This window comes from Patiria miniata, unplaced genomic scaffold (assembly GCF_015706575.1).
Source record: "Patiria miniata isolate m_02_andy unplaced genomic scaffold, ASM1570657v1 HiC_scaffold_24, whole genome shotgun sequence".
Lineage (NCBI taxonomy): Eukaryota > Metazoa > Echinodermata > Asteroidea > Valvatida > Asterinidae > Patiria > Patiria miniata.
The window spans coordinates 20,535,524-20,550,803 of record NW_024037063.1 but is presented as its reverse complement, the minus strand read 5'-3'; the positions used below and the strand labels follow the sequence as shown (position 1 = coordinate 20,550,803).

Sequence of the window (15,280 nt, the reverse complement as noted above, 5' to 3'; positions counted from 1 at the left end):
TTTACAAAGCCACACATACTTCCACGTTTCTCATTTTACATTCAACGACGATAAAAAAACCCGGAAAAATACGTGTCAATTGCTAAATCACCAAACAATATCAGAGGAAAATACAAAGAAATCACAATTTGCAAACTGGAAGAAACTTCACTTTATTATTCAAAGTGCCATTTATGAGGTGTCCTTATATGGTGCGATTGGTCACGACTCTGGCTTTTGATTGGCTAGATTTTTTAGCCCGTAGGAAAACGTCACAAATGCCCGGATGTCCGCCATCTTGGAAGGAATCGTACGTGAAGTGGTTTTCTTTCGAGTTTTGGGCGCAGGTTTCTCATTATTTACTCCGGGCAGCATCATCTGAATAACAATGGTAAGTCGCAGATGCCCTTTTCTGTGTTCGATGTGCTCTAAAACAAAGTAGTCCGTAAAATAACTGAGCAATTTGCGCAAATATCGCTGCGTTTTTTGCGAATGGGCTCCGCCCGTGGCATCACCGACCTGAGACGATAGAGGGCGCCATTAAATTCGTCAAAAACACGGGCAATGTCCGGTGTTTTTTAACCTAAAATGTGTGGAATATGAGGATTTTAATGGAATAAAATCATCTCCCCGTGCAATAAAATTGGTTATTAATTACCCCTATACATGGAGTAAGTGGAAAAACGTTTGATTCTTTACAGAATCATAAAAATAGTCGAGACTCAATACCCTTTTCCACCATTTTTTTTTTTTTTTACATGAAAATGAATCATGCAATGTACAAATGAGGGTGGGGCAAGGCCTGGTTCGGCGAATAAACAACATAAAACACAGGGACATTTAAATATATGCAATAACTAGCAGTACATTGTACCAACAATGTTGCTTTAGACCAAGGTTCTGGTACTTAAACCGTACACAACTCACTAGTAAACACAAACTTAAAAAAAAAAAATTAAGATAAAAAATATGAACAAACAACCAACACTCGACCCCTCCCCCTTTTAATAAAACAAATTGCAATTTCAGCAACAATGTACAGGAAACAAGGAATCAATCTGTCACTTAATTTTCTCATTTTCTGAACAAGATCACAGAAGTTGCTGTGTGGTTATTTTTTTGGTTGCTGCAACACTAGCTCAACTCAAGAGTATAGTGGATTTTTAGATGCGTGGCCTGGCCAAAGACCAAACTCATTCAAATAAATATTTTTCTGGACTAGTCGATGTCCAGTGATTTCTGTACTTAATTTCAATGATTCCTGATAATTATTTTGTGGAAAGTACCTTTAAAATTTTGACCTTTAGTTCCATCATGGTGGACTGTCATCCACTTCCTGGTTCTGTTAAAATTTATTTCCTCAATAGAAAATGTACAGTGACTGTGAATTAGCTTTGGTGTTTGTGTCATGTTCCCCTTAGGCCCTAGATATCATTGTGGGTTTCATTTACAGTTTTTCAAAGACAGCAAGGCAACAAAGATTGAAATTATTTACAAGATTAGTTCCTTAAATCAATTCTTTGGTTTCAAAGTAATTCATGACATACTCGTCTGAATACTGTACATGTACGTTCATGACATACATTTATTGAACATGTTTTTCTTTGTAAGGAAACAAAAACAAATGGTAACGAGCTTAGGAAAACACAAGTGACGAAGTAAAACAGGAACTTTGTTGAAGTGTATTTTGATATGTATGCACTTCCTATGGACTTAACATGTTGTACATGTAGGGTACATGTACATGTTTGTGTACATGAGCATGCACATTTCTGCAAAAAATAATTGAAGCATAGGGGTGTCGTTTACGGGTAGTATTGTAAGTAGATGCCTGATTGGGGGAAAAACAAACATGGGTATTCGGGTATCTGTTAAAGAAAACCAATCCCAAAGTTCAAATCTCGGAAGTTGCTGTTCAGATTGTTCATAAAGGTCTGTACATAATACTACCACAATACAGCATCAATACAGCAAGATACAAGTGTGTACAGTGAGCTATATAGCTTTACGGTGTAAAGTGTAACTTTCGCGAGCGTCAGGAATGTGAAATATGTTTTGTTTTCCCATGTAGCCTGGTTTTCATTTTGAAAAGTTCCCATGAATGGCATTCAAAACCTTTCTTTTTCATTGTCCGAGAAGTTAAAGTAATTTGTAAAGTTGGTTACGGGTACCCGATCCCATTATCTGGAACCATTTCCAAATATCAATGCACAGCCAATATTACAGCATCTTTTTGTCCCTTTCCCCGATTTACAACTTAAAGGAATCAATATTCTTCATATTTGTGGACAGAGGTTTATTTTTCTGAAAAATGCACGTCAATGTTTGTGTACATTATCTCTACAGAGTTGAACAGCCATGTTTATGAATGGTCTACATTTTCAAAAACCTTGGACATGTCCTTGGTTGAGTTTTATTGTCCACCTTTAAATCACATATCGTCACTTCCCGGTGCATAATTCTGAAGAAATTAATTTGAAGTAATTAATTTAATATCATGTGCTTAGAGTCGTAATCAGTCACAACGTGATGTGGCCAAAAATTATTATTATTTTGGCAAAACTATCATAACTTCATCACTTTGTGGTGCATCCAGCATTTTATTTTTTTTTGGGGGGGGGGGATGGGAAGGGGTGGGAGGGGGTTACTCAACTTCTCTCAGTCTGGAAATGAAATACATACATGTACATGTTTTAATGCAAATTAACATTGTACATTTTGCTGCCTTTTCTTTTCCTTGTCAGGGTGATCTGGACAGACAGCTGGACTGTGCCTTAGACTTGATGAGAAGGCTTCCACCGCAAGAAATTGAGAAGAACCTCAGTGACCTTATAGACTTGGTAAGCGTGGTGAAGACCAATTTGCGTTGGGTCAGCGCAGAGACTAATGGGGGCGCTCTTTAGGCATCATGCAAATGGGGGGCGGGGCTGATATTTCACTGATGGCAACTAATGAACTGAATGGCGCTCGTACATCTGTGTTTCGGGGCTGGAGTAGGGCTGGAACAGTGAAAAGACTGATTTCGCTAAGTCATGACCCATGATGTTTTTAGCCAATCACGGCCGTGACTTATGTCCGACATGCGTACACAAATGTCTGACCTGAATGCATTTGCATATGGCATGCGCGTCGGTAATGTGAGATTGACTTCTGATCGACTAACGATGACTTGAGATTGACATGTGCTTGACTTGTGACTGATATGCAGTTGGCATGTGGTTGACTCGTGATTAACGTGATGGACGTGTGATGACTTGTGTGATGACTTGTGTGATGACTTGTGTTTGACTCGTGTTTGACTCGTGTTTGACTCGTGTTTGACTCGTGTTTGACTCGTGTTTGACTCGTGTTTGACTCGTGTTTGACTCGTGTTTGACTCGTGTTTGACTCGTGTTTGACTCATGTTTGACTCGTGTTTGACTCGTGTTTGACTCGTGTTTGACTCGTGTTTGACTCGTGATTGACTCGTGTTTGACTCGTGTTTGACTCGTGTTTGACTCGTGATTGACTCGTGATTGACTGGTGTTTGACTGGTGTTTGACTGGTGTTTGACTCGTGATTGACTCGTGATTGACTCGTGATTGACTCGTGTTTGACTCGTGTTTGACTCGTGTTTGACTCGTGTTTGACTCGTGTTTGACTCGTGTTTGACTCGTGTTTGACTCGTGTTTGACTCGTGTTTGACTCGTGTTTGACTCGTGTTTGACTCGTGACTGACTCGTGACTGACTCGTGACTGACTCGTGACTGACTCGTGACTGACTCGTGATTGAGTTGTGATTAGCTTGCGATGATTTGTGACGACTTACAACTCTTGTCTTTGACACATGTGCTGTACTTTTTAGGTACCGGATTTGTGTGAAGACCTCCTGTCGTCCGTGGATCAGCCCCTCAAAATCGCCCGTGACAGCTCGGCAGGCAAAGACTACCTTCTGTGCGACTACAACCGAGATGGGGATTCCTACAGGTGGGTAGGGCAGAAAATGGGGGGGGGGGAGGGAAGGCTGTATTAAATTCACAATGATTCACAATGACATTTGTTAATAAAAAAAAATCATTTCACTCACCGGATTTACGGAACATTTCTTTCAAAATCAGGTCACCGTGGAGCAACAAGTACGACCCGTCGCTTGAAGACGGAGCTGTCCCTTCGGACAAGCTGCGCAAACTGGAGATAGAAGCCAACATTGCCTTTGATACCTACAGAGACTTGTGAGTAAAAAAGAAATCTCCCACAAAACCCTGACGGAATATTTATTGGTAACACAGGGCATTTCTTCATAGAATCAATTTGGGAGTGAATCTTGAAAACATCACTTATGGCGCCTGACGCTCACGTTAACGCAAAGACGATACAGGTTTGTGTGCATTCAGATTAACGTGCGCACTTCGCGCCATACGCATGCGCACATGTATGCGCGCATGCAGTGTGTCCATCCCATTGGGGCTTCAAAAGTGGTCGCAAAATGCCGTCTACTTTTCGTAACCCTTCCCGGATCCTGGAAGGGTTTTTTGTTTTGAAGTAATTTTTCTGAACCAGATGTAAGTGGCACCTTTGTGCTCTCTCTCCAATGCTGCAGGTACTTTGAAGGGGGCGTGTCTTCCGTCTACCTGTGGGATCTGGACCACGGCTTTGCCGGGGTCGTCCTGATCAAGAAGGCTGGGGATGGGTCGAAGACCATCCAGGGATGCTGGGATTCCATTCATGTGGTTGAGGTCCAGGTAAGCTATGAGTTTTGTTCGTCACAAGTTAGTTACAAGTGGATCAAAAGTGGATCACAAGCCATTCGCGAGTAAATCACAAGAGAGTCTGAAGTCAATCACAAGACAGTCGCAAGTCAATTGCAAGACAGTCACTCGTCAATCACAACAAAGTCGCAAGTCAATCACAAGACAGTCTCAAGTCCATCACAAGACAGTCTTCAGTCCATCACAAGACAGTCGCAAGTCAATCACAAGACAGTCACTAGTCAATCACAAGACAGTCACTAGTCAAGCACAAGACAGTCGCAAGTCAATCACAAGACAGTCACTAGTCAAGCACAAGACAGTCGCAAGTCAATCACAAGACAGTCACTAGTCAATCACAAGACAGTCACTAGTCAATCACAAGACAGTCACTAGTCAAGCACAAGACAGTCACAAGTCAATCACAAGACAGTCACTAGTCAAGCACAAAACAGTCGCAAGTCAATCACAAGACAGTCACTAGTCAAGCACAAAACAGTCGCAAGTCAATCACAAGACAGTCTTCAGTCCATCACAAGACAGTCACTAGTCAATCATAAGACAGTCGCAAGTCCATATCAAGTCAATCACAAACACATGTATCACAAGTAGATCAGAAATAAATCAAAATTCAATCTCAGGCCAATCACAAGGAAATCACAAGTTGGTGTCAATTCACAAGCGAAACAAAGCCAATCTGAAGTCAATCTTGAGTCGGTTTCAAGTTGGTCTCACGTATATGGCAGGTAAATCACAAGTCCATCTCATGCCAATCACAAGTCAATCGAAAGTTGACATAGCTGTGTGGGCGTGCTTACTACATCAACTACATGTATGCAAGTTTTCTCTTGTAGTTAGAACAAGCCGTTCTTCTGACCATTAATTATGACTACGACAGTTGTCCTTAGATTTGTACCAAAACAACAACTGACTATTCCAATTATAATAATAAATATTCGGTAGTGGCAAGTAAAAATTGGTAGTGAATATTTTGTTCATTTATTTTTGGTTTCAGGACAAGTCAAGCGGCCGCAACGCACACTACAAGTTGACGTCCACTGTCATGCTGTGGCTACAGGTAAGCGACACAAAATATTTTTCCAATTTTGTTTTTGATCACTTACCGACTTTAATTTTGATGTACCAAGAGATTTAAAGATTTTTGAAATGATATTGAAGAGATGTACGACATTTAGAGATGTCGGCAAACCCTCGACGTGATTTACAATTTTGTATTTGTGTTCGCAACAGACCAACAAGAGTGGTTCGGGGACGATGAATCTGGGCGGGAGCCTGACGCGACAGGCGGAGAAAGATTCTGCCGTGAGTGAGGCCACGCCCCACATCTTCAACATCGGCAAAATGATTGAGGTATCGTACCACAAGCTCCGATAATTTTTTCCCAAACGGTTGAACCGATTGCCGCTTGTAAAGGAAACAAGATCACGCCCCATTGCATTGCAAAATTCGCGGTCGTGGAACCGCTGCGGGTTGTACCGCTTGGTACTTGTTTCTAATTTACGTTTGAGCTGCAGGGGCGGCAGACATGTTTTGTTAACTTTTTCTTGCTGCTCGCAGACGCTATGAAGAACAAATTGGGTTTGAAATTCCGTTACTAAATTTTTGTTTGTACAATATCAAAAAGTACATGCACGCGAATGAATCTTGCATTGATTTTTGTGCCGAGTAAAATCACCGTTTATAATTTGCATCTTCATTTTTTAAGGAAATGGAGAACAAGATGAGGACTACGCTCAATGAAATCTACTTCGGAAAGACAAGAGATATCATTAACGATTTAAGGTGAGTGACCGTTTTAATTATGCGCCACGATAACCAGATATGCTGTATAGCAAACTGCTGAATCAATTTTTAGAAAACATATTCACGCTTCGAGGGTTCCGTCATGGATTTTAAAAATCACAACATAGGGATAAATTTTTTTCTCAAAAACCCTCAGAAAACACTAAGTGTTAATGAAATGGTGGTGTAAGGCAAAACCCATTATTAAAAAAAAATCGTATTTTATTTGTGTAATGTTAGGAGCGTTGGTAGCTTAAACGCCATGGATCAACAAAAGCAGATAGCCAACGAATTGATAAAAAACTTCCAGAGTCGCCAAAAATAGGTACGTCATCCCCCCCTGAACCAGCATCATCCATGCGATTTATGTTATTACACTCGATAAGTCTGTAAGAGAAGGGGGATTTTAGGGGTGGAGTTAGGGGAGGGGTTTATGGACATGAATATGCATTGGCCATCTAAATTGCGCACCGACGATTGAGGGCGTATATATCAACCTTGGTGAACACCACAGAATTGTTTGGGTTTTTAAAAATATTTTTTTGTTTTATGCACAAATACTGGTTTAGGGGATGACCTATTTTTGGCGACTCTTGAGGTTTTGTAAGAACCAAGTTTTAGTATACATCTCTGTGCTTAACCAGTTCATGTCGGAGGCCGTGTATACACGCAAAGGTTTCGCGGTATTCGGAACGGATGACGGATAAACACACAACGAGCGGGGCCGGAAATATCTGTCAAGTGACCCGCTCGCAGCGAGCAAGGCCGGAAATATCAGGGTGTGCTACCCGCAGATGACGGCCTGAACCCGTCTGGCATCGAGTTTTGTGAAAAACAATTCCGCGCCTGGGTCTGGTCACTGTCAAAATAATCCCGGCGCGAAGTGGTTAAAGGGTTCCATCATGAAGGGCAATAACCCAATATTACACAATTTGTTTTTTGTCAGGAGCGTGGGAAGCTTAAACGCCAAGGGTCAACAACAGCAGCTAGCCAAGGAATTGTTACAAAACCTCCAGAGTCGCCAAAAATAGGTGCGTCATCCCTCCTAAACCAGCATCGTCCTTGCGATTTATGTTATTATACTCGATAGGTCTCTAAGAGAAGGGGGATATTAGGGTGGAGTTTCAGAAAGGGGAGGGGTTTATGGATATGAATATGCATTGGCTATCACATTTGTGCACAGACAGTGAGGGCGCTATTGATCAACATTGGTGAACACCCAATTATTTTTTTGAGGTATGATTTTTTTATGCATACGCTTCGTTTTCAACAGATGTTAAATTGCCGACACTGAATACATGTTTCTGTTGGTTTAAAACAATTCAGAGGGGATTTTATCAAATTTTCAAACAGTTTTGGAGCAATTTTGGGTTTGGAAGATATATATTAGTTGTTTCATGAAAGGCTTGTATTTATTCATTTTTTATATACACATACCCCACTGTCACATGAAGGCTAAAGTTTCACTATAAAAATTGTATTTACCTGTAGGAATATGAGAGAAAAAATTGGCAGTAGAACAAATGATTTAGAATTCATTCCAAGCATTGAAAACGATACTTCTTTTAAAATTTACATTTTTGAGTAAATTTTTTTTTCGTAATGCCTTTCAATTGCCTTTTACAGGCTTGCAAAAAAAAATATGGTTAATTGCATTACTAACTCGTTATTAAAGCCTTGTGTTTATATTATTAACCGTGTAAATGTAGAAAGGAAAAAAAAATCATGTGATTTGAAGATCGTTTTTTGTTTACCAAAAAAAATATGGATTAAGAAAGTGGATATTTAGTTTAATTGTGTATTTTGCGCTCTCGATCCTAGAGTAAAATCGTTTCCTTTTTTTTTTTTGGATGAAAATTGCAATGGAAAAAATTATGGCATGTGTAGGTCTATATTTCTTCCAAATGAGGGAAAGTGGTACAAAAAAAATATAATATTGCTAGTATCTTGCAGGAAAACCAATGAGGAAATATACATGTACTGGTATTGTAACCCATTATGGCCTTATGAATGACTTTTGGTTACTTATACTACATGTACTGCACTTTATGATAAAGCGAACGACAAGTTCCAATTTTGCACTGTATTTCAATGCGTTGTAAAATGTGTTGCATGTTTCTTGCAAAGACTTAAGTTTGTTAACCCTTGCGTTGATTGAGGGCTTACACATGCTTTTATATTGTTGTTTCGGCTTCAATTTCATTGCAATGCGCAGATCATGAGAGTTTTTGAAAAAAAAAAGAAACATTCGCTTTACAATGAATTAAGCAGTACAAAGATTCAGCAAAAATATTGCAAAAACATTTCTTGAAGAAAAACTGTCCCAACACTAAAACAAATTCATTTTCACTGCAGTTGTATTTTAAGCAGAACACTTCTGCTGAAATTTACATTAATTTTGAGACCTACTTTTGAATAGTGCCGTGCAAACTGGTCCTGTAGTTTTGGGGTCAGATACGAAACAAATCTTTCAGATAATGCACGACAAATTCCGACACCTTTATTTTCTGTAGTAAAAGGCTTTTTAAACTTTGCAATGTCAACTTACTATTAGGGCTGTTCATTTCGGATAATTCAGTATCTGTTTACTCGAAACTGCGTTCGACTGAATATTCGGATATTTGAAACTGCCACCTGTAGGTGCGTGCTGCGCTGGTAAATAATTGCATGCAGAGCGCGTGAAAATTTGCGTGCGGCGATCGATATGGGGCACTGGAGTGTTTTGCAGCAAGTAGTTTATAAAGTTCCGTCAAGGGCTTTAACCTGCTGAAAGGATGTGAACAATGTACCGTCGTTGACAAAAAAAGTTACTGTCGACAAAAAAGTGGCATAAAGCGTTGCAACTTTACGATAATATAGCATCACAGTCGTGTGTATGTGTGTAGTTGTTTTTGTTTTCAAATATTTGGTTGAGGCTCGAATATTTGACTATTCGGTATATTTAGGACGGCCCTACTTACTATACATTTTCTGTTATGCGTACCACATCTCGGATTCGGTTATGGGTTAAATTTCTTTTGCGTTGCAGTGTAGGGTTTAAATATTCACAGAGCATTTTGCGATATGTAACATTGATTTTTGTAAAATACAGTCGAGTCTCGTTAATACCAACTCGTTCGGACCTAGCCAAGTTGTTTGTTATATCAGAATTTTGTATTAAGAGGAACATCAGTCCCATTCATTGTGTACATAAATGCACAGTCGGGACCAAGGCTTTATGTTTGTTATAACCAGAATTTGTATTAACAGAGTTTGTACTAACGCGAGTCGACTGTAACGGTTACACTTTCCCAACATCAGGGCTGTAGAAACTGTAAAATATTGCTTTTTTTTTTAACTCTGTGTTTTTTTTGCCGATATACTAGCCTGTTTATTGTAGCATTACGCATTTCAAAATGGCTACTTTGTGCAAGATAAACAAGTCATTGTAGATTCTGCCAACAAAATCTATCCGAAACTTTGCAAATTTTCAACAATTTATGTAAAATTGTAATATCGTTTGCGTTTTAATTTTTGCAAAATTTAGTTTTTTATTTGAAGTATCTTTCAGAAAGATTCCTGTAATAAATATTATGAGTGTAAAAAAAAAACAGCAATGACAACAAGGAAAATTTGATGACGTTTTGCAAAACTGTTTTGTTTAAAAAATTTTCATGTTACTCAAAAAAAGAGTCAAATGGGATGACAACTTTTTGTTATAAATAAAGGAAAGCAAACCAAACGAAATGTGTTCTCATTTATGGATTTGTGGTGTTCTTTTTTATTGAAATTATTACAAAAATTGGCTACTTGCAGTGGATATTTCTTTTTAAAAATTAAGTACATTTATTGCAAAATATATGACAAATTATCTGTTGGGATACTGATTTTCTGTGGGGACAGGGTATAAATTAATTTGAAAAATAGTGCATTAGGAATTTAATTGAGCCTTTTTTTAACCTGAAAAATCAAATGTTTATATTACAAAATATTGGCTACTTGCAGGGGATATTTCTTTTTAAAAATTAAGTACATTTATTGCAAAATATATGAAAAATTATCTGTTGGGATACTGATTTTCTGTGGGGACAGGGTATAAATTAATTTGAAATATAGTGCATTAGGAATTTAATTGAGCCTTTTTTTAACCTGAAAAATCAAATGTTTTTTAACCTTACAATTTTTATCTCGTAAGATATCTCGACTTGAGAAAATTTTTGTTGGCCCTTAACCCTCCTATGCAAACATTGTGTGCCAAGTTGTCCTTTCAGTCAAAATCAAACAAGTGACTGTTTTCAACAGTTAAGAATTCCCAGCCTACATAAAAAGCAGGATTGACTGGCTGTGACTGTTTATGTAACCTGATACAGCTATGCTTTGACTCGGGGTGAGTGATAAAACAGCTGTGACCACAACTTGCCTGCTTTGTCTGTTGACCCAGTTTGACTAGTCACAGTGCTTGCTTAACAAATGATCTGACTGCTGGTGACTAGCCTTTGTTAAAAGTATAGCAGGGGAAGTGGAAGTGAATTTTGACTGTCTGTGACTGTTTAAATAGCAGGAGGATTAAACCAGCTAAGATTCAAAGCCGTGGTATTAAAGGGCTCTGTGGTACGTACTATATAACTCTTTTCTGTCGTATATGTAGGTCTATGACATCCCTATTACAACTACATGTAAATTTATGTCAAGCAATAACTAAATCCTGTTACAAACTGCAATATTTTGTCAACAAAATAAACTAAATCTCTCAACTACTTGCCTGAGGAATGGAGAAAATTCAGACTTCGACCAATTCTTGCAAGAGATTTCATTTTCGAGTTCTGGTCACGTTGCTACATCATTTTTAGATCGCAACTTGTTCAATCTGTTATTCATGCCTAGAAACAGTTAATCAAGCAAAAAATATTTATAATAAAAATAGTTCTAAACAATATTTAAGTTCATACAAAAAGGCCTTTGACCTCTATAGTTTTAGTAGTAATTCATTTTGTATACTCTGCATATGGGATGCAATCAAGCTAAATGAGTCGTTTGTCGACCCTGGTCAATTATTTTTTTTTTAACAGATTTGAAAAGAGCACAATCTCAGCATTACTGCTGTGAAAACCGCATGCTGGTACCATCTTTAGTTCAAAAATTATGGAAGTCGGAACACCAAGAAATGTGAAGTGATGTGATAAAGTGGCCCTATTTTGGCCTGTATCTCCAAATGAAGTTCCCAACAAACGACTCATTTAGCTTGATCGCATCACATATATTTAAAGACGCATTCCCCGTGGCTATTTTGAGTTTCACCTCGAAAAATAGATTTGTTTTTCCATTGCTATTTTCCTAGCAATATCAAAGTCGTTTACTTTTGAACGAAACATTGACAGAAAAAAATCCAGTGACGTTTTAGTCATTTAAATATTTCCTAAAAAAATTCGAAATGTTGGCTGCCAGACATAATTCGGCTCTCCCAAACAGGGTTCATTTGTGCGCTAAATGAAACCCATATTTTAGAGAATTTCAGACGCCCAAAATCGGAATGAAATAGGTTTTTCGTTAAAACCAAAACATACCAACTGAAAATTTGTAAGGAGGGGAAAAAAATATCAATTTTGGGAAGAGCATGGGGTATGCATCTTTAAGGAAAACAAAAACAAAACTTGGTTTACCTTATGGTCCTAGTGAAAGAAAACATAGTTTTACCAATGCACTTCTTCTAAGGTGGAAAATGAGTTCAGACAACTAAATACAAAAATAAACATAAAACAAATCAACACAAAAATTAAGTACACAAGCTTCAAAAATTTGACAGTCATTATTTTTCACTCGTCATGCATATATTCATACATGTTTAAAAAATGAATATTTCATATTCTCATTTTCGGATAGCTAGTACCAAAAAAAATGAAATCTAATATAAAATTGTATTTTGGCATTATTTCATAAAATGAAAGGTTTAATTTTAATGCAGACTTTGAATTGGATTACTGTGTATCTAACTCACAGAAAATCTTTCTTGGAAATAATTATTGCAGTTTCGTTTCCTCATTTTGGAGCAAACTTGGCCGCGGGCAGAATCTTCTTCTGCTTGACGCATTCCCAGATCCAAGCGGGTGTGACCGCAATTTTTCCGGGTGGGGTGGCCTCCTGTTCCTATGGAAACGGGTAAAAACAATTTCAACAAAATAACGGAAAATGTCACTTTTGGTTTTGTATTAAAATCGCACTACAAACATTATATTCGATATATCGATTATCCCATGTAAAAAGTTAAAGACCATAAAGATGACACTTTGATTTAAAAAAAAAATAAAAAAACAATCTCACTTCCCAATTTTCCACGGCTTTCTCTGCAGCATATTGCTCAAACTTTTTAAAACAAATCTCAGCACTGACAGTTTGTCCAGAATGGCTGGTTTCTTTTGAGGTTTTACATTTGGGAGACCGCGAATTCCAGTGAACGCAGAGCACAAAGCGATGCCGCTTGGAATTTCGCAATTTTTTTTTTTTGAGTGACAAGCACAAGTTGCCGCCAAGTTTTATTTCATTAGACAGCAAATGTTAAACACAAAGTAAAAGCACAAATGGGACATTTATTTTGACGATAATCTGACGCATTTTCAATATCATTCCTCAATATCGAAAATGTCGGTATTCAATATGATTAAACAATTGCCATCATCAATATCGATATCAAAATAATATCGAATAATTGGGTAATATCGATATATCGACGGTGCTAACATTTAATTTTCCGTCTTTTTTTTTTAAATATGTGTATCGTCACCCTCCCCCCAAACAATTGTAGCCATTGTGAGAAACCGGTACTAAATTTGTAGAATATTTTGTTCTGCTTTGTGCATCTGGTGTACATGCAGAATGTGTTAAAAAATAATTGCTTCACACACAAAAAACTTGTTGCAAATGATATCTGTCGTGCATGACTTCCAAAAAAATATATATGTGGAGGGAATTTATGTATAACAATGTTGTTTTCTGTTAAACGACTATTTAAACGCCACCTGACATTATATTCTTAACACTTACATGAACAATTGCTTCATATTAATTTACAAATGCACATTATACACTCACCAGTATGAACACGAAACATTAATATTAAGAAGTAAAATTTTGCACAACAAAGGATATATACCCACCTCGGCCTTTTCGTCAATCACGAAGTGCGTTGCGTTTGCCTTGTTGAATTCCGTCAGCACGTCTCCGTCATACGCGACGACGTAGCGTTTCAGTTTGTAATAATCGGCGATTGTCTTCGGCATGTAAATGGACACACCAGAGAAGATGTTGGCAAGTCCCTAGAATAACATTAGCAAAAGGAAAAAAATTTGTTCAATATTTCTAATATTACAAATAAGGGTTCCTCAACGGTCCACCGTAGTCTTAGCTCGAGACTGGATTCTATTTCAAATTGGCCAGTCTATATACAATGGCATTAGTCAGAAGCTTTTAAACCTGTTTGGATCATACCCAATGTCACGATGTTGGTAGCCTTGGTCAAGGCGTTCGTCATTTTTCGTCCGTAAGCGGTTAACGATCGGCGGCATATCCTCGCTAAGCAGTGCATTCAAAATACAGCGCGAACCGCGACCTCATGCGGCCACTATTTATGCAAATCATTTGGATCCAGACAAAAGCCTTGGTTCAATCGTCCATGTGAGGTTTTGGGGTGGTGGTCATTATGCTAATAGCCTAAGCTGACCTTAAAAGTCGTTTTCTTCTTGGTTGATCATTGCGTGGAAACTTGCATACTATACATGTAGTTAGCGAACGGTACTGGCGAGACATGTACTGTACATAATACATACACACACGTTGTGTGTCGATGTCTCACATTATACACAGCACCAATGCACAAAAAATGTGGTTTCTGACACGTCCGCAAGGGCGAATAGCTGCAAATGATTTGATGACGTCATGATTTACCAAGGTGTGATTGGACACTCCACATATTAGCCCCGCCTACACTTATCTGTATTTGCATATAAGGTCGAGTGCTGGAAGTCTAGCGTAAAATAAAGAAAAACATAAGCTTTCACGGACGATTGGACCAAGGCATTCATCTGGATCTAAATAATTTGCATAAAATAGTGGCTGCATGAGGTCGTGATTTACCAAGGTGTGATTGGACACTCCACATATTAGCCCCGCCTACACTTATCTGTATTCACATGAGGTCGTGCGCTAGAAATCTAGCGCAAAATAAAGAAAAATATAAGCTTTCGCGGACGATTGGACCAAGGCGTTCGTCTGGATCCAAATGATTTGCATAAAATAGTGGCTGCATGAGGTCGCGGTTCGCGCTGTGTTTTTAATGCACTGCACAGCGAAGATATGCCGCCGATCGTTTACCGCGTGCGGTTGAATAATGACGAACGCCTTGACCAAAGCTACGATGCTGGCAGCATCAGCAATGATGAAGAGCTGGGAAATAACAATCAGGGAACACTCAGAGAAAATGTGTCTTTGTTTTGGTTAGATTTGACACGATTTATGGTTCTACACACCTTAATTGGGCTGTGCGTGCTCGGTTTTGCCGTACTGGTCGTAGCGACTGAGCTAGCCTTAGCGGGACTTGTTGCTTGTATCTACAGCACAGTAATGAAGAAAAAACAAATACAAAAATCAAAAATCCACAAAATAAAGGGATTTCTTTCAATTCCATGATCAGGTCTTGCAAAACGGATTAAAAAAAAATTCAACCTGTAAATAATATTTACAATGTTTCTGGAACATTTGTGTGGCGTTCTGGCAAAATGTGACAGAACTGGGCAGAGTTC

General features: G+C 38.4%; 2 protein-coding genes across 7 annotated transcripts in view; one reads left to right on the top strand and one right to left on the bottom strand.

Moving 5' to 3' along the window:
* The first annotated feature begins 237 nt into the window (after nucleotides 1-237).
* On the top strand, nucleotides 238-10,230 carry LOC119731763 (F-actin-capping protein subunit beta-like). 2 transcript variants are annotated; one of them, XM_038205017.1, is made up of 10 exons: nucleotides 238-370; nucleotides 2,724-2,819; nucleotides 3,824-3,945; nucleotides 4,077-4,190; nucleotides 4,559-4,700; nucleotides 5,722-5,784; nucleotides 5,958-6,077; nucleotides 6,433-6,509; nucleotides 6,750-6,834; nucleotides 7,456-7,589. In XM_038205017.1, exons 1-9 carry the CDS (start codon nucleotides 368-370, stop codon nucleotides 6,832-6,834), a joined length of 822 nt encoding a protein of 273 aa, XP_038060945.1. In that variant the 5' UTR covers nucleotides 238-367; the 3' UTR covers nucleotides 7,456-7,589. The 2 variants fall into 2 exon arrangements, with proteins under 2 accessions (XP_038060945.1, XP_038060944.1); XM_038205016.1 differs by lacking the exon at nucleotides 6,750-6,834 and having other exon boundaries at nucleotides 239-370; nucleotides 7,456-10,230.
* A 1,697-nt stretch (nucleotides 10,231-11,927) lies between these two features.
* LOC119731761 (DNA ligase 3-like) overlaps nucleotides 11,928-15,280 on the bottom strand; it is a 41,229-nt gene continuing 37,876 nt past the window's right edge. For 4 of the 5 annotated variants that reach the window (XM_038205011.1, XM_038205012.1, XM_038205013.1 and 1 more), the window contains exons 18-20: nucleotides 15,008-15,088; nucleotides 13,640-13,798; nucleotides 12,515-12,632 (exon numbers count right to left, since the gene is read on the bottom strand). In XM_038205011.1, coding sequence (XP_038060939.1) covers nucleotides 12,525-12,632; nucleotides 13,640-13,798; nucleotides 15,008-15,088 — 348 coding nt within the window. In that variant the 3' untranslated portion in view covers nucleotides 12,515-12,524. Of the gene's footprint in view, nucleotides 12,633-13,639; nucleotides 13,799-15,007; nucleotides 15,089-15,280 lie in introns of all 5 variants that reach the window. The other variant, XM_038205015.1, reaches the window with a different exon arrangement.